This window comes from Toxoplasma gondii, chromosome VIII, assembly GCF_000006565.2.
Source record: "Toxoplasma gondii ME49 chromosome VIII, whole genome shotgun sequence".
Taxonomy (NCBI): domain Eukaryota; phylum Apicomplexa; class Conoidasida; order Eucoccidiorida; family Sarcocystidae; genus Toxoplasma; species Toxoplasma gondii.
Window position 1 is genome coordinate 6,754,475 of NC_031476.1, and position 18,529 is coordinate 6,773,003.

At 53.4% G+C, this 18,529-nt stretch overlaps 6 protein-coding genes across 6 annotated transcripts in view; 2 read left to right on the forward strand and 4 right to left on the reverse strand.

Annotated features, from left to right (window-relative positions):
- MIC17C (microneme protein MIC17C) overlaps window positions 1–948 on the reverse strand; it is a gene marked incomplete at both ends in the record, with an annotated part of 1,812 nt that extends 864 nt beyond the window's left edge. The window contains one exon of the mRNA XM_018779147.1: window positions 1–948. This exon is cut by the window's left edge and continues 864 nt beyond it. Coding sequence (XP_018636526.1) covers window positions 1–948 — 948 coding nt within the window.
- A 2,018-nt stretch (window positions 949–2,966) lies between these two features.
- MIC17B (microneme protein MIC17B) lies at window positions 2,967–4,457 on the reverse strand. The gene has a single exon (XM_002371905.1). The coding sequence runs from the start codon at window positions 4,223–4,225 to the stop codon at window positions 3,170–3,172; it is 1,056 nt and encodes a 351-aa protein (XP_002371946.1). The 5' UTR covers window positions 4,226–4,457; the 3' UTR covers window positions 2,967–3,169.
- A 1,208-nt stretch (window positions 4,458–5,665) lies between these two features.
- Window positions 5,666–7,909, reverse strand: MIC17A (microneme protein MIC17A). Its single transcript, XM_002371906.1, has 3 exons — window positions 7,783–7,909; window positions 7,389–7,498; window positions 5,666–7,216 (listed from the first exon to the last, which is right to left on the reverse strand). The coding sequence occupies exon 3, from the start codon at window positions 7,076–7,078 to the stop codon at window positions 6,023–6,025; it is 1,056 nt and encodes a 351-aa protein (XP_002371947.1). The 5' UTR covers window positions 7,079–7,216; window positions 7,389–7,498; window positions 7,783–7,909; the 3' UTR covers window positions 5,666–6,022.
- A 2,322-nt stretch (window positions 7,910–10,231) lies between these two features.
- TGME49_200260 (hypothetical protein) lies at window positions 10,232–11,326 on the forward strand (the record flags this gene model as incomplete). The annotated part of the gene is made up of 2 exons (XM_002371907.1): window positions 10,232–10,632; window positions 10,951–11,326. Exons 1-2 carry the CDS (start codon window positions 10,625–10,627, stop codon window positions 11,324–11,326), a joined length of 384 nt encoding a protein of 127 aa, XP_002371948.1. The 5' UTR covers window positions 10,232–10,624.
- A 918-nt stretch (window positions 11,327–12,244) lies between these two features.
- On the forward strand, window positions 12,245–14,039 carry TGME49_200270 (PAN/Apple domain-containing protein). Its single transcript, XM_002371908.1, has one exon. It carries the CDS (start codon window positions 12,492–12,494, stop codon window positions 13,545–13,547), a length of 1,056 nt encoding a protein of 351 aa, XP_002371949.1. The 5' UTR covers window positions 12,245–12,491; the 3' UTR covers window positions 13,548–14,039.
- Window positions 14,040–15,431: 1,392 nt separating this feature from the next.
- Window positions 15,432–18,278, reverse strand: TGME49_200280 (WD domain, G-beta repeat-containing protein; the record flags this gene model as incomplete). The annotated part of the gene is made up of 1 exon (XM_018779148.1): window positions 15,432–18,278. The coding sequence occupies one exon, from the start codon at window positions 18,276–18,278 to the stop codon at window positions 15,432–15,434; it is 2,847 nt and encodes a 948-aa protein (XP_018636525.1).
- Between the last annotated feature and the right edge of the window lie 251 nt (window positions 18,279–18,529).

Genomic DNA, 18,529 nt, shown 5'->3' on the forward strand with positions numbered 1-18,529 from the left:
GGTCTTCCAGCACTTCATTTGGCAGGACTCGAAGGTCCCCACCTCGCTCTTGGGGAACGTCGCAACGGTTTCGCCCGCGTACTTGGTCCGCTCCTTGACACATGTGGTCGGCAGGCCGCAGTGTTTTGGTGCAGAATAGTCGCCAGCCCGATTGTATTTTGTTGAGGCAGTGGACGCCCCAGCCTTAAACCAACAATACTTGCCCGCCTGTTGCCACGTGAAAAAGTCACATCTCTCGTCGTTGAGGCACATCTGCTGGCACTCTGCCGCTGAGTTTGCTCTTGTCTCCTTCGAGTCTGTGCCCCTGTAGCCAATATCCTTCATGATGCACCAGTGTTCATCCGTACACGTTTTCGGACCTGCGATATATGAAGTATCCGGATCGAGCGCTTTCAAATAGTTATCATTTGTTTTGAAGTGACACGTGCGGGGACGCTTCTCGAAGAGGAAGCCTTTGCATCTGGGCTCTGCTGCACATCCCTGTTGACACGCCAGGAGTGTATTGAGACCGGGAGCACCTTTATGATGCAGGTTTGCCTCGCCTCTGAAATCAAAGGAATCAACGAGGCAAAGCGGGCACCGTTTCGGGCCAGAAACGGCATCGGCATTGTTCTTCTCCTGAGAAGGCTTGCGGGACTGGAGCACGCATCGGTTCCCATTGGAATAGAATGTGAAGAAGCTGCAGTGCGGGTGTTGATTGCACCTCTGCTGGCACAAGCCAGCGTCGCCCACTTCGGTGAACTCAGTCAGGCTGAAACCAACGTATTCCTTGTCTTTTTCAAGGCAGCTATATCCTGTCGTCTCCACCTCAGCGAAAGAGTGGGCGTTGACTACCTGGTTTCGGAGCCCTGGATATTGAAGCGCCACGGCACGAATCTGCAGCAACACCGCTGCAACAACGACGGCGAGTGTGATTCCCTTGTTCAATAAAGTTTTCAACGCGTCCATCGTGTTCCTTATATTTAGCGGGCAATGACCTTGATTTTGGACTTGGTCCTCCGGAGCCAGATGAAACAGCAACACAGCGAAAGAGGGGGGGGGTGAGACGGGAGCTGTTATGTCGCTGCAAATCGGCACACGTGCTAGGAAGAGAGAAGAAGGAAGCAAAAAGAATGAATCCTAGAAGCCTACAACATGGATTTATCGTGTTGATGTCGCCTCATGTGAACGCAGTCACTTGGTCTGCAAGGACCTGAAAAGCAGTTGATGGCGCGGCCTCGGCTAGCTGCGCTCCGTCATGTATTGACTGTTCTGCAGTAGCAGCAGAGGATAGCTATCGAGGGGGCGAGATCGATGACCCTGAAGTTAATAAATCTTCCCCGCTCCGACGCGAGCTCTGGCTCACCCCCCTTTCTATAAGGACGTAATCAACTAGAGTCCACACCCTGCCCAATCGCGATTCTCGAACGTCACGACAATGAAGAGACGGCAGCAGCAGTCACGGCATCTGTCATTTTTGTTGAGCTGGAAGCTACGCCCTCTATAATGCCTCCTCCACGAACCTCCTTGAAGACAGAAGTTTTTGCATTTCTTCTTTCTTGCCACTCGCGTCAGTTGTTTTGGTATACCATATTCCGCTTCACTTCGTGCAGTAGATGAATGACTCCAACCTCCCTTCCCAGGGAAACATGACTCAGTTCCTGTTCCTGCCTAGGCGATGGAATGGCGGCATGACGAGGATTGAAGATACACAATTGATATGGAGAAGGCCCCGGTATACCCTCTTTCTCCTGTCTTGGAACCTCAATGGGGCAGCATGGCAACACTCAAGCATTAGTGAGATGATCCTCCTTGCACGTGGTCGTCACACCCGTTTGACTACCATCATTTCCTAGCATATACTAGTAACACCAAGACATGTCCCAACGAAAGAGTCTTCATGCCGCCGCGGATGGATGGTGCTTCCTTCCTCGAAATGTTTAAAATCAAATTACCTAGAAAATACACGGTGGCGTAAATGGCCACATCTGGTTGTCGGGTCAGTGCGCGCATGGGGACAGCCTTCTGTGAACCTCCATGGAAGAAGGCTAAACCAGAATCTCAGAATCATGTAAGTGGGCGAACCGGCATCACGCTCAGCCAGCGCACGGTAAGTAACGTCGCTTCAAGCACACAACCACCCCTGTGTGAATAGGTAGATCTCTGTCAAATCTCTGTACCCAACTAGCCCCACACTTTCACTCAAAAAAACGACGGCCAAGCTGCTGTGTCATGGTTCAGCTGTCGCCACACGTGGTGTGCCCATGTTTCCTTTTCTCGCCGTTACCCCCTAATAATGCAAATCATTCACTGTCGCCACGCTCAGGAGTCACTCGTCTACACGTGTTCACGGGCCTCACGATTTCGTTGAGAAACTGTCTGGTCTCCTTTTTCGTTCGTGGTCTGTGACATATACTGGCCACCGGCTTCCTGAAATTCGAATATCTGCATCGGTAACTGCTATCTATAGCTCCGCACACCATCCTAACAAACTCCTTTTGTTTTACTACATGATGCCGAACAATGACACCTGCCACCTAAGGGAGGGGGGTGGAAGGCTGGACGTGGCACATAGGAGGGGGAACGCCTGGAGTTGGGAAAGAGAACGCGGTGATACCAGCTTCCCTGCGGGAGACCCGTCACATCCAACTCATACTGTTTTGTTAGAAAACACCGCAGTGGCCGATCGCCTCACACTAGGGGTAACTCGAATTCACAGGGCGATCAGTCGCTCACTATTGGAAAGGAGTGCACACCCTAGAAAATGCCGCCTTACAAGCCACGGCGCCCCGTCTCCCATTTGCGCATATGCGGCTGCGGCTACTCGATGACTGTTTTCATGAACGAGTTCATAATTCGTGACCACCAACGGCAATCAACCACCATTCATAGAGTTCCACTCACCCACGCGCCAAATGCGAAATGCGCTGGCACCTCACGTAGCACGGCGCCTGAGAATTTCCAACGTATCTCGAACTGAACACCGCAGCCAGAGGAGACGAAATGATGAAGCAAGAAACGAACCTGTGGTACATTCCATCACAGAACCAACGGGGGTATTCACTTACAGAGTTTATTTAGCAGTCAACTTCCCGCAACGATGCCTTTCTGGAGGATCCGCTCAAATAACAATGATTCCGCTACGTTTCCGAATTCTTAGAAATGACGAGCTGAGGGGTTAACGTTTCATTCAGCATGTGATATCGCCTGCTTTGGAGTTCGCATCAGTTTGAGCGGTTGCATTGATCCCAGAGAGCGTGCAGCCATCATTGTTGAAGTGCATAAACACACACTTGCTGGTCTTCCAGCACTTCATTTGGCAGGACTCGAAGGTCCCCACCTCGCTCTTGGGGAACGTCGCAACGGTTTCGCCCGCGTACTTGGTCCGCTCCTTGACACATGTGGTCGGCAGGCCGCAGTGTTTTGGTGCAGAATAGTCGCCAGCCCGATTGTATTTTGTTGAGGCAGTGGACGCCCCAGCCTTAAACCAACAATACTTGCCCGCCTGTTGCCACGTGAAAAAGTCACATCTCTCGTCGTTGAGGCACATCTGCTGGCACTCTGCCGCTGAGTTTGCTCTTGTCTCCTTCGAGTCTGTGCCCCTGTAGCCAATATCCTTCATGATGCACCAGTGTTCATCCGTACACGTTTTCGGACCTGCGATATATGAAGTATCCGGATCGAGCGCTTTCAAATAGTTATCATTTGTTTTGAAGTGACACGTGCGGGGACGCTTCTCGAAGAGGAAGCCTTTGCATCTGGGCTCTGCTGCACACCCCTGTTGACACGCCAGGAGTGTATTGAGACCGGGAGCACCTTTATGATGCAGGTTTGCCTCGCCTCTGAAATCAAAGGAATCAACGAGGCAAAGCGGGCACCGTTTCGGGCCAGAAACGGCATCGGCATTGTTCTTCTCCTGAGAAGGCTTGCGGGACTGGAGCACGCATCGGTTCCCATTGGAATAGAATGTGAAGAAGCTGCAGTGCGGGTGTTGATTGCACCTCTGCTGGCACAAGCCAGCGTCGCCCACTTCGGTGAACTCAGTCAGGCTGAAACCAACGTACTCCTTGTCTTTTTCAAGGCAGCTATATCCTGTCGTCTCCACCTCAGCGAAAGAGTGGACGTTGACTAGCTGTCTCCGGAGCCCTGGAGATTGCAGGGCCTCGGCACTATTATGGAGCAACGCGGCCGCAACAACAAAGGAGAGAGCAATTTTCCGGTTGAACAGAGTCGTCACAGTCTCCATGGCGCTATGCAAAATAAGAAAATCAATTTTAAAATTCTATTATGCTGTTAGGAACACATTTGGTGGCTCCGCTTGTATACCCGGCTGGAAAAGCGTCGGTGGAAGCAGGTTGTGGGGAGGGGGGAGACGGACACTGTTTGATAGTTACGAGATGGTCATATGCAGTGATGTGAAGGGTCAAACGTATGGTGATTACGCGATATGAGACAATCAAGTTTACGGCAATTGCCTGTGGCATCGGTGCGGCGTTTTTCATGAGACAAGGCATGGGGGGGTGTGGCGCGTATGGGATGCTATCGGCTGGGGTTGTTCGGCTAGCGATGCCGCACACCGCCATGGCTTTCTCGCCTTCGGGTTGGCTAACTCGCAATCAGCGAAGGAACTGCACCCGTAATCGATTGTCGCTTGCTGAGATAACTAGAGTCGGTAGCCGCTGCACCGTGGCTGTACGAACGAACGAAGTGCCAACCCCCATTCCCCCCGCTTATTTCTCGCTACATAAAAACGATGTGATATGGCATTCCTCGACGGAATACCACAGGTGCCTGGTCCATTGGGGTGTGTGCAACACACACTTGCTCGCGAGAGCATGCTTTTGACAGAAAAACATTAACATCTGTGAGGAACTAGCTGCTTTTTGGTGCGTGTACGGGCGAAGTGCTTCTACTGTGCGCATTAGTAACACACACAGTTCGTCGGTTGCCAAACCATATTGGCATTGTTGCCGAGACGGCGTTATCAACGCAAAGTACGCAAATCTGCGCTCTAGTTCTTTAATGGTAAAAATAAGGAGGGCAGCCTGCTAGATGCTGCCCGGTAATAGCGGTTGCTGCGGGGGGGGGGGGGGCGGTGGTTACGTTGGTACCCAAGCTTGAAGCATTTCAAAGAAATCTCCATGTAAAATAGCACAAGACGAGCACGCCTTTCCGTTGGAATGGCCATGGCGGTCCCGTACGCCGGGGTCATGGGATCAGAATTGTTGCCCTGACCACGCGGATCGTATCCGATGTTACGTGTTGCGACAACGTCACACAAGTAGTTTTCAATGCATCAGAGAAGCAGGTGCCAGCTCTTGCAGGCTCCTTTCGTGTGGAAACGTGTCATGTCACCGCGGTGTACGCATGATTGGGCATTAATATTCTCTCTTGCCGACAATACTCGGGGCCCGTACAACCGCTGCGATCCTTTTTAGCCGTATTGCTCTGCGCTAACGAAGCCCGCCGTTAGCAGGGTGTCTTCGATAACGGGGCACAAGCAGTTACCTGTGACTAGCAAGCACTAAGTTTCTGTATGCTCGTGCCTTTCCAGCCTACAGATGCCAGTCATCCTCGACGGAACTGCAGCACAGACAACTGCCTCAACCGCCAAACGGGCAGACCGTAGCACCACCGCACTCTGCAACCCGCCTCCACTATTCTGTCGTTTGCTCATCCGCGTCTCAATTTACTCTAGGGACTTAATTGAAAACGAGTTCGATCTTGTTTCCGGAAGCGGCGACACTCCGAGAGTTTCACCCACTTTCGCCACATGTTGAACACGGAGCACGACACGTACGTAGCAATACATCCGCACTCCAACGTACACCGAACTGAACGCCAAATCTGGATACGGAACATTGTGAAAAAAGGTGTTGCAGCCCATTCAGTTCTTGCAGCACAGGAAACAATCACTTCATGAAGTTCAGTCACCAGCCAACTTCCCGTAACGATGTCTTTCTGGAGGATCCGCTCAAATAACAATGATTCCGCTACGTTTCCGAATTCTTAGAAATGACGAGCTGAGGGGTTAACATTTCCTTCAGCATGTGATATCGCCTGCTTTGGAGTTCGCATCAGTTTGAGCGGTTGCATTGATCCCAGAGAGCGTGCAGCCATCATTGTTGAAGTGCATAAACACACACTTGCTGGTCTTCCAGCACTTCATTTGGCAGGACTCGAAGGTCCCCACCTCGCTCTTGGGGAACGTCGCAACGGTTTCGCCTGCGTACTTCGTCCGCTCCTTGACACATGTGGTCGGCAGGCCGCAGTGTTTTGGTGCAGAATAGTCGCCAGCCCGATTGTATTTTGTTGAGGCAGTGGACGCCCCAGCCTTAAACCAACAATGCTTGCCCGCCTGTTGCCACGTGAAAAAGTCACATCTCTCGTCGTTGAGGCACATCTGCTGGCACTCTGCCGCTGAGTTTGCTTTTGTCGCCTTCGAGTCTGTGCCCTTGTAGCCAATATCCTTCATGATGCACCAGTGTTCATCCGTACACGTTTTCGGACCTGCGATATATGAAGTATCCGGATGGAACGATTTCAAATAGTTATCACTTGTCTTGAAGTGACACGTGCGGGGACGCTTCTCGAAGAGGAAGGCCTTGCATTTGGGCTCCGCTGCACATCCCTGTTGACACGCCAGGAGTGTATTGAGACCGGGAGCACCTGATTTATGCATGTTTGTCTCGCCTCTGAAATCATAGTTATCAACGAGGCAAAGCGGGCACCGTTTCGGGCCAGAAACGGCATTGGCATTGTTGTTCTCCTGAGAAGGCTTGCGGGACTGGAGCACGCATCGGTTCTCATTGGAATAGAATGTGAAGAAGCCACACTGCGGGTGTTGATTGCACCTCTGCTGGCACAAAGCAGCGTCGCCCACTTTGGCGAACTCAGTCAGGCTGAAACCAACGTACTCCTTGCCTTTTTCAAAGCAGCTATATCCTGTCGTCTCCACCTCAGCGAAAGAGTGGGAGTTGACTAGCTGTCTCCGGAGCCCTGGAGATTGCAGGGCCTCGGCACTATTATGGAGCAACGCCGCTGCAACAACAACGGGGAGAGCGATTCTCCGGTTGAACACAGTCTTCAGCGCGTCCATATTGCTAACAGCTAGCGAACAATCTTCGGAAAATCGGGAATTGATTGGCAATCTCGCTACACAGTACCACTGCCGATCAGGGGAGAGAGCAGGGATGGGAGGTGAGACGGAGTTGGACTATAGGCAATTCTACGAGACCTGCGATGAGGGAGGAAAACAGGGAAGTCAAATGAAGTGAAAGTGACGAATCTGTACGCTTATATTCGACTGATGTTGTAATGGTTCTCAGGTGACGACAACCAGCTCGTACCGTGGGTCCCGGAAGGGCAACCGGTGCCGCCGCGTCGGCTAGTTGTGGCCCATTACTCACCGCTGTTCGGCAATACCAGCTGTGTTATCTCCGGGTGTTCAGGATGTTGGTGTAGCCGTTATCGATAATTAGTCAGCTGATCCCATCGATGTCGTCGGTGTCTCTGCCTCCTGAGGGAACAGGTATCGTCGGTATCAACCCATCTGCCGCTCAACAAAAATGGTCAGTTGCTGCAGTCATCTGCTGCCAGACTGCCCCGCGCGATCAGCCGCTCGACGTGTGCTGCAATAGGTGCTCACCTAGTCGTGCCTCCAGCATATGCGCGTGTAATGGGTAAAAACTACACTGGGAAAATACGTGGACGTACAAGATACCGGTCCTTCAACTTTGCACCCCTCTCACACACTTTGTCGGTTTCTGAGCGTGTCCTTGTCGGCAGAAACGGCGTGCTCACCACAAAAGCGACAGCTTCTTGTGGATTTTGTCGAATAGTACTAAAAAGAACGCGCACCGCTGGTAGATGTTCCCCGCTTGTGCAAGTACATGAATAATCGTGATAATCGAAGAACCCGTAAAACTGCAGTCACGTATGCCTAGAGCCTTCACTGGTAATTCAGACGATGGGCTAAGGTGCTCCCATGCAGGGACTTCGTCGCAGACGGACAAACATGCATTCGCATAAACGGGGGACTTCGCGAGTGGAAAGACACGTTTCTCCGTGAGAGACTGGATCCCCACGTGAATGTAAAACTCTTTATTCTGCTTCCGTTACTTGTTGATTTTGAGGCGCTTCGACTGCATGGCGTAGAAGCCGAGCAACGAGCGGTAAAAAAGGTCGGCAGAGGCGCGCAGGGAGGGTACCTCGTGCCACCATACTCCCGAAAACCACCGACATGCAGCTGCCTGCGAGGGAGTAAGAAAATCCTTCCGGGGTTTTATCTTTGCGTCTTCTTCAGTCGTCTCCTGTTTTGAGGCTCTCGACGTCTCTTTGTGTCTTGCTGTTACACGTTGCCCCTTGACGGCGGCGTTGGCGGATGAAAAGAGAGTGGGAGCGATGGGTTCTGCTTCTTTTGTTGCCGCCATCTCGCCTGCCCCGATTGCTTCCAGTCTCCCTTTCAGTTTGTCCCTCGTCCTCCCATTTCCGCTTTTCCTGGAACATCTTTCGTTCGAACCTCTCACTTAAAACCGCAGTAAGCGCACGATTCGGGCTCAGCAGAGATAACGCATACCGAGGATGGAGTTCAGTGAGATTGATTCCTTCGGAGAAGCATTCAAAAAGAAAGTGGCTTTCTAAGTCATGAAGGAGAAGCAGAGATCTCCCGATTTGGCGTTTGGCGTGGAGCCGCCAAAAATGGTTGTCGTTCTCTTCGATTTCGACGTTTTCTTGTTCCTCGCTTCGTCCCTGCCTTCCAACGGATGTTTCACTGGACAGTTCAAATAGAGGCGAGGCGGAACATGCATCAGAGAGAACCCATGATGGTGGCGACGAGACGCGGCCCGAGGAAGACGGAGGTGAGGCAAATGAAGTGAAAGACGCGTGTGGACGGGCTGCTGAACCCGAGAGAGGCGCAGTAGTTGGACCCCGTGCCCTACAGGCAACAGATACGAGCGAGAACAGACAAGAGAGGACTAGTGGGAGGCGACGCCAGCAGTTGAGGCAGACAAACGACACGATAAACCGAAAGGCGACAAGCGGGAAGCCATGTGCAGAGATTGCGGTCGTCGGAGCCAGCAGAACCCGGTAGAAATCGGAGCGCATCGGGGAGGGGGGAGAACATGAAGTTATGAGATCTGGAAACGTGTGAATTAAGCGAAGACGCCGTACGGCGCCCTGCGGCAGGATATCAGGTGTTCCTACTCCGATGATGCTCCCCGTTCGCATTCGTATTCACGTTGACCCTGCTGCTTTTTTCAACCAGCTTTCCCTTCTCGACCTTCATCTCCCCGTCATTGTGTCTCCATCTCGCCCGCCTCCTTTCCCTGCCATCTCGCAGTCTCCGCCAAGGTTGTGCTTACCGCGCGACACGCGTCAGACGCTGAACGAGAAGCTCTGGGTCACGGGGCATCCCGGCCTGCGGCCACAGCATGGAGAGACAGAAGAGGCAACCGAGGCAGTCGCTGGAAGAGACAGCACGGGCAGGGGGTGAATGGGGCGGGCAGGAGAACAGACAGGTAGCGTGCGAGAGAAAGCGATACAGACGACCACGCCCAGAAGTGGAGGGGATGATGGGAAGGAAGCAGAGAACATCTAAGCACGGCGCGAAGAAGGGTCGAAGAGAGAAAGGAAGCAGACTGATCAGCTAGCACAAGCAAAAGTGTGCTGCGGCAAACACGATAAGTAACGCAATAAAGCACCAGGGGAGACCCACAGAAGAGCCCACACAGGCTTGAGGCCGCTCACGCCATGCCGAGGAAGTGGCGGACTCAACAGGACAGATGGCGAAGAAATGGGATCAAACTGAGTTTGCACAGATGGTTCCTTTCTTTGCGTCTCCCAAAACCCTGCACGAAAGGTGTGCAAACAATAAAGAAGAGGGCGAAGAAGAAGCAAACAAAGCTTTTCGCTTCCCGCCCACCCAAACGGCACAAAAGTTGCGCTCCCTATCCCTACGACCGACGGCAAACTGAAAAGCTGCTGCTTGTCACTCTCCCCTCAAACGCCATGTCCCTGTCAGCCTCCCTCTACCTTCCTTACGTGAATAACGGAGTCAACAACTCCCACATTGACGCCTGTAGCCGCGACATCTGTGGCAAAAAGGATGCGAAGCTCGTAGCCCGGATTGCTGGACACCTGGGGCAGCGGCTCTTGGCCGTGAAGAGATCCTTGTTGTCGCTCTCTCCCGCTTTTTGAGAGCCGCCTGTGGCTTGCCTGGCCCACGAGAGAGGTCGGCAACCCGGACGCGAACTGCGAAGGCGCGAGAGCAGCAGAATCGACCCCAGAAGGTGACCAGGTAGGAACCAGAGATGAAGAGGAGAAAGCCTCGATCACTGCACGACGTCTCTCGATACTGAGCCCGTGATGCAGGGCCGAGAGTTTCGGAAGGCGCGCGGGGACCAGCGGCGGCGGAGGAAACGTCGACGAAGCAGAGGGAGACGAAGAAGAGAAAGAAACTGATAAAGGGAACGAATGTGTGGCGGATAAATAAGAACCGGACGAAGAGGAGACGAATGGGTACGTGGACAGAGCGGAAAACGTCGCGGGGTCCGTTGTCTTCAGCGTGAGGAGCGCCGGAAAAACATAGTGTTTGAAGAAGACATAATGGAACTGTAGACTCTTGAGAGTCGAGAAAAAAACAATGACTCGGTAAGTTCTGTCTCTGCTTTCCGGAGACACGTCACACGCTTGATCGTCCCCTGCCATCTGTCCTTCGGCTCTTCTGTGTGGTCCCTCTCTTGCTGTCTCCAATTGCGCAACTCGATTCGCCTCACTCATCAACACGTTAAACAGCACATGAGCGTGCAAGTCTGCCGGATAAATGGCAAACTCCGAGCGAACGACTTCCCCCCGTATTATTGCCTCTTCCTCCCTGCTCCAGTCGCTTCCTCGCCGCTCTTGTGCGCTGTGGTGGGAGCGTGACCGGCGACGCTGAAGCTCACTCCACTGTCTCTGCTTTTTCGCCAGGAACTCGGACGCTCGTTTGGGACCCCACAATCCTGCCGTCTCTTCCACATCGAGAATGCTTTCGCGAAGAGAAGGACCCCGCGAAAATGGCGGCCCCGTCTCCTTGTGTGGCGAACCACAGAGTGAAGGCTGGCGGAGAAGCGCGGCGGTGTGTGCTTCCTCGTTCTCGCCGGTCTCGGGCGTTTGCTGCGAAAGACACAGCTCTTCCTCCGCGTCCCCGTCCTTCCGCGGGACACAGGGAGACGGCGACAAAAACGCAGAAGAAAGGGGACAAGACAGAGAAGCGGTGCCGGGAGGAGACAGAGGAACGGAACAAGGAGAACAGCACAGGCGAGAGAGGCGAGTGGAACCCGAAGCAAACAAAGAAGCCGAATGAGACACGGGAGACACCAGCGGAGGGCTGGGCGCAGCACCAACGGCTTCAGCAGAAGCTTGATCGGAATGTAGGAGAGAAACGGGTGATACGAAGGGAGTCCCCAAGGCGTTGATAGTCAAGGACCTGACCCGCGCAAGACGAGCGAAGACGCTCCGAAGATCCGGAGGCAGCCACGATGACAGGAAAATAGTCTGGTGACCTACAAAGGAGACACAGAAAAACAAGCGAGTTTGTAACTCGAAGACCTGCCCTCGAAAGACGCATTTACAGATGCATGAGCCGCTGAGCTGAGAGACACTTGCCCCCTCACAGAGGTCTTCTCGAGCTGCACACCGGCCTCTCTACGCCTGAAACGGAAAACTGATTTTCGGTGAACTAGACACGGAGAGTTCCGACGGCCTGCGGCCCGCGCTTTCCTGTGTGCCCTCTAGTTCAGATATAAACGCCAGATGGAGACAAGCAGCATGGGCCCTTGTTTCCCGAGAGTCCGAATCGCGAGACGTGGCAGGGCGCTGATCTCTTGAGAAGCCGTTCGGACTGCGTAAAGGTACGGCCACCCCGTGTGAGGCGGATTGGAGGCAAGCTCTTTGTCCCGATCGTTTCGTTGGAGTGTTTTTTTGTCTCGGGCCTTGTCTTTCCGTTGCACTCGCATCGCGGAGCCTCTCTCTCACCTGGTGGCAACCTTTCTTTGAGTCTGAGCAACGCTGCGGATGAGTTTCTTCGGACGACAGGTGTTCTTTCAGAGAGCCTAATAACCTGCGGCATCGGTGGTGCCAGCTGACTAACTATCGGTGACGGCTACTTCGGCTTCCCCAACAGCGGGAGATAGCTCAGGGCTGGTTTAGCCGAACACGATTGTGTTTCGGGGCGTAGCTAGCCGACGCCGCGGCACCGGTTGCCCTTCCGGGACCCACGGTACGAGCTGGTTGTCGTCACCTGAGAACCATTACAACATCAGTCGAATATAAGCGTACAGATTCGTCACTTTCACTTCATTTGACTTCCCTGTTTTCCTCCCTCATCGCAGGCCTCGTAGAATTGCCTATAGTCCAACTCCGTCTCACCTCCCATCCCTGCTCTCTCCCCTGATCGGCAGTGGTACTGTGTAGCGAGATTGCCAATCAATTCCCGATTTTCCGAAGATTGTTCGCTAGCTGTTAGCAATATGGACGCGCTGAAGACTGTGTTCAACCGGAGAATCGCTCTCCCCGTTGTTGTTGCAGCGGCGTTGCTCCATAATAGTGCCGAGGCCCTGCAATCTCCAGGGCTCCGGAGACAGCTAGTCAACGCCCACTCTTTCGCTGAGGTGGAGTCGACAGGATACAGCTGCCTCGAAAAAGGCAAGGAGTACGTTGGTTTCAGCCTGACTGAGTTCACCGAAGTGGGTGACGCTGCTTTGTGCCAGCAGAGGTGCAATCAACACCCGCAGTGTGGCTTCTTCACATTCTATTCCAATGGGAACCGATGCGTGCTCCAGTCCCGCAAGCCTTCTCAGGAGAAGAACAATGCCAATGCCGTTTCTGGCCCGAAACGGTGCCCGCTTTGCCTCGTTGATTCCTTTGATTTCAGAGGCGAGAAAAACATGCACGATAATGGGGTTCCCGGTATCAAAACAGTCGTCGAGTGTCAAATGGGGTGCGCAGCGGAGCCCAAATGCAAAGGCTTCCTTTTCCAACACAAGACCAAGCAGTGTCACTTCAAAACAAGTGATAACTATTTGAAATCGCTCCATCCGGACAATGAGTATGTCGCAGGTCCGAAAACGTGTACGGGTGAACACTGGTGCATCATGAAGGATATTGGCTACGAAGCCATGTACACGAGACGGTCCCAAACAAACTCAGCGGAAGAGTGCCAAAATAAGTGCCTCAACGACGAGCAGTGCCAGTATTTCACCTGGCAAGTGTCGAACAAGCATTGTTGGTTGAAACATGGACCTACCATTGCCAACTCCAAATACAACCGTCAAGGCGACCATTCAGCACCAAAACACTGCGGCCTGCCGACCACATGTGTCAAGGAGCGGACCAAGTACGCGGGCGAAACCGTTGCGACGTTCCCCAAGAGCGAGGTGGGGACCTTCGAGTCCTGCCAAATGAAGTGCTGGAAGACCAGCAAGTGTGTGTTTATGCACTTCAACAATGATGGCTGCACGCTCTCTGGGATCAATGCAACCGCTCAAACTGATGCGAACTCCAAAGCAGGCGATATCACATGCTGAATGAAACGTTAACCCCTCAGCTCGTCATTTCTAAGAATTCGGAAACGTAGCGGAATCATTGTTATTTGAGCGGATCCTCCAGAAAGGCATCGTTGCGGGAAGTTGACTGCTAAATAAACTCTTTAAGTGAATACCCCCGTTGGTTCTGTGATGGAATGTACCACAGGTTCGTTTCTTGCTTCATCATTTCGTCTCCTCTGGCTGCGGTGTTCAGTTCGAGATACGTTGGAAATTCTCAGGCGCCGTGCTACGTGAGGTGCCAGCGCATTTCGCATTTGGCGCTTGGGTGAGTGGAACTCTATGAATGGTGGTTGATTGCCGCTGGTGGTCACGAATTATGAACTCGTTCGTGAGAACAATCATTGAGTAGCCGCAGCCGCATATGCGCAACTGGGAGACGGGGCGCCGTGGCTTGTAAGGCGGCATTTTCTAGGGTGTGCACTCCTTTCCAATAGTGAGCGACTGATCGCCCTGTGAATTCGAGTTACCCCTAGTGTGAGGCGATCGGCCACTGCGGTGTTTTCTAACAAAACAGTATGAGTTAGATGAGGTGGTTGACGTCTCAGTGAAGTGCAGCATCGGCCGGGAACTCCAATGGCGCCGCCAGCATTCCGTTTTTAGTGGACTTTGATCTATACAGATGAGAAAAGAGCCGTGGCAGGAGAACCCCTCTTTGACGATTTAGCGGGAGGACAGACAATTAGTATGTTTCAGAGCTGCCACACATATTTTCAGGCTGTGGAGGACCAGTCACTGGATGATTAATGCAGGATGTGCACAGCCTATACAGTACCAGAAAATTCCACGTATAAACGGAAGACCCTGATATATCTATAAAGAATAAGTTGAACAACGGAAATGGTCCGTTCACGCACTGGCGACAGGTGCTCTCGTACGTGCTTTCTACAATCGCCACTCTCGTCTCTGCCCGATGAGTTCGCAGCGTGAAGCGGACACAGCACCTCTGGCTGCATGGGAACCGTGACCGCTAGGGCCGGTACGGATGGACACTGCATGGTAACATTTTTGCAAGGGAGTATGTTAATCAGATATGTCACAGCACATGGCTGCTACCACGTCCTCCACACCTGCCTTCATAGCACCACATTTACAAATGCCGCTGTATGCAAATTCGTTGTTTCGTCCGAAGAAGCTGAGCAGTGACCACGAAGGGACGATACAAAGTAGGCACAGTGTGCATTATCTACCCTTCTCAGTAGCAAAAAAACACCGCACGGGCCATAGTAACACCGGGCCAGTGCTGAAATAACTAAAAGTGCGGGAAACAACGAAGTCAACTGCAGTCGGTTACTCTTCACCAATCACAACAGAACACAGCAGAAGGGAGAGAGCTGTCATCTCCTGATCATCTGCAATCCTGTTCCTGGAAAGTGTCTGTCTCACTATTTCTCTTAATATCTGTGTATGTATGTATATGTTTTTGGCACTAAGTTACGATTTGTTGAAGTTGGATGAAAAGTTGTGCGTAGCCTAACGATCTCCGATACAACTATATGGCCGTTTACTTGCAAGTGTAGTTGACGAAGATACACAGGTGGCAACCGCAGGTCCGCATGATTCACGCATGGAGAAAATACAGGTAATAGTCTGTCGCCGTTTCCATAACAGCCGACAAATTTTTGCGCATGCAACGAGGCTCGGTTTGTCAACAACGAAAGACTATCGCGGAAAACAGAAGAAAAGGACCCGAGACTGGACCCTCGGCATACCGGATTTTTTCCAGTCTCTAATACATGGGACGAACCTGCGCCCTCTACCTTACATCAAAACCGAATTAAACGCAATACACAAGTATCTTTCCCTGTTAACACGCGTGGTTCACCACAGCCACCGCAAACATAAAGAGTGCCGCCTTCTCCTCACCTATGCGTGTTCCCATAGCATTACAGACCCGTCTTTTCCCCCCGTGACCAAGCCTCTATGAAGTTGCCAACTAAGGCACGTTACATCCGTCATCTGAGAACGCAGAACAACATCCGGCTGAGCCTCTGTCGCCGCGTCTCTCCAGACGTTCTGCCGGCGGGTATATTGCATCCCTCCCGCCCTCCCCCCCTCGCATCCTCGTGGCGTCCCTTCAGGTTTCTCAAGCTCTCCCCAATAACTCTCGCTCCCGTAGCATTCGCCACTCGCAATCCGCCCGTCCTCATTCGACCTTTTGCCCCGGATGGTCCAGCAGTAGACGTGCGGGCCTGCCGCCGCTGCCACAAAAGCGCCATCTCCACGGGAGAAGACAGGAGAGGCCTGGACGATATTATATCGCATTTCTATGTGAAGAAGAGTCATCACCTCCTTCCACATTCGAATATCTACAACCTTCAGTTGCTTGTCCTTTCCTTGAGTCGCAAGGAGACGCCCACTGGGATCGAACGCGACTCCCGTGGCTGCCTCCTCATGTAGCTGAAGCGACGCAACTCTCTCACACTTTTCCGCTCGGACGTTCAGCACAGAGAGGCTTCCATTCTGGTGACTGGTGGCGAGCCATTCGCCATCAGGAGACGCGGTGCCCATAGTTATTGCACTGTCCAAACTGGTCGTCTTCACGCATGCACTCCGGCGGGCATCCCACAGACGCACTGTTCTATCGAGGCTGCAGCTCCATACGGACGCGGAGCTCGGGCCCCCCGCGCCGGTCATGAGGGTGTCGGCGTCTCCGGTGGCTGCCCCAGAGCCAGACAGCTGATGCCAAAAGCCGGACGCAGCCGAACGTATGAAGCCGCACGCGGTTATGCGGCCACTGTGCCCTTTGAGCGTCGACGTTACCCGCTGGCTGCACGCATTCACGGTGTACAGCGTCACGTCGCCTGCGGCAACGAGGGCAATGCGATGCTCATTCGCCGTGTCGACGCAGAGCAGTGGAGCCTTCGACGGCGAAACAACGAACGAGTAGAGCAGTGCAGGACTGGTTGCGTCTACAAGAGCAAGGAAACCGTCTTCACCACAGGTAAGCAGAAGCTCATGATGTGCGAAGCCACATTCGTCGTCTGGAAGAGACGGACTCCGTGGGGACGTCCAGATATCTGCTCCCCACATTCGCGGCACTGCGCAGCACGCATGCACACTTCCACGATGTGCCAAAAGAGACTTCTGCACACGTGTAGGAGGGCGGCACACGTCCAAACTTCGACGGTGATGATCCTGCACGCCGTTACTGGAAGTTCGTGTGGAGTAGGACGGGGCCGACTGTCTCGCTGGCATGTCTCCTCTCGTGGCACTCTGCTCTGGGGTTCCGACTTCTCGTCCTGTAAGTGAAGTCCCCAGAACCGAGGCGGAGGAAGAGGGAACAACTTGTTTCGTGGTTGGTACCGAAGAATCGGACCTGCCTCTAGATGACGCAGCTGATAACTGGGAAGCGCTCACAGATGTTCTTTCACCCGACACACCATGAGCAGCCGGCGCCTGAGCTTTTGCCCGCCTCCACCCAGACGAGAAAGAAAGACGCTGTGCAAGAGAATTATTGACCACAGTCCCTTGCCCGTGACTTCCACTTCCACGACCATCCCCGCCCTTATCACTGGAGTTATTGCACGCTACTAACTCTGTCCTCTCGACCTCACTGCATGCAGACGCCTCCGTCTGTGTAGAGAGCTGTAAAAACAGAGACTCTCTGCCGCGACGAGAGGACTTTCGAAAGTCCTTTGGATCCGGTTGGCCGGAGTTCTTCTCGAAAATGTCGAGCCCAGCTAAAACAACAGATCCACGTGCGCCTTCTCCTTCACCGTCGCCACGTCCTTCAGTCTCTGGCTGGTAAATCTTCTGCTGTTTCTCCATGATTGACACATACAGTTGTTGCATCTCGTTCAATCGCGTTGCCTCTGCCTCTTTGTATCTGAGGAGCTCGCGGAGGTATCGCTCATTCTCGAGAGCTTTCTCCATCACTTCTTGCTGCGCCGTCTGCAGGGCCTGTTGCAGCTGATTTCTTTCATTCTGGAGAAACGCGCAAGCCTTCTTCGCCTCGGCAAGCTCCGTTTCGCGGTCCCCCAATTCCTCCTCCCTCTCTCCTACGAGGCGGCGCAGAACGTCGCCCTCTATGGTCTTCTCTTCGAGCATTTTTCTCGTCTGCTCGAGCTTTTCATTCACCGATACAATGCTTTCTTCTGCCGCTACTAGCCGTCTGGAAGTCTCTCCCAGCTGGGCTCGCAGGGCGCCGATCACCGCGCGGGTCGAGTCGACGTCTCCACTTTTTGTCTCCGTGCAGGGTTTGCCACTCTTTCCCACGGCGGCCTCAACGCTAGGCTCGCATATCCCTGGCTTCTGGGTTTCGCCCGCGCCCCGCGAGCCCGAAGCGAAGATGTCGGAGACTTGGCCATGAACCAAGCCGCTAAACTCTGCCTCGAGTCCGTCGTGGCGGTGACGAGAAAAGGAACCGTGTGCTGTTCTCTCCCCCGCAGCCGCGGAAAAATTCGCCGCAAAACTCGTCAACGCCGACGCATTTTCCGCCAGTAAGTGCACATTCTCCTCCACGACAAGGCTGTATGAGAGGAGCAGATCTTGGAACCACCGCGACTGAATGCGGTCTCGGACGGCCGCTCGCCGAAGAAAGACATACTGCCACACAGGAACGTCGACAGCGGTGTCTCCTGAATGTGCACGAAAGTCTCCAGAGGCCCCAAGAAGGAAAGAACCGTGGCAGCCCGAGCGACGAGTGGGACGAGGCAGAGAGGCCACGCGCGCAGGGGAAGGCCCGGAAGCAACGCATGCGGCAGGTCGCATCTGGCACACAGAGACCCTGAGACGCACGCCGAAACTACTTCCTCCAGTAGAGTTCCCTGCTACAATAGACGCAGCGGACCTTGCTTACTTTTGTTCGAAAACCGAAAAACAGTGCCCCAATCGAGAGCCACAGCCAGTAACAGCGACACGTAAAACCCCCCGCGAGACGCGGCAGGAGGCTCGCCACCTTTTGCAGCACGAAGGAGAGTTCTCAGCGCTCGCTGGACGGAAAGCAAACAACTTCTTGCAAC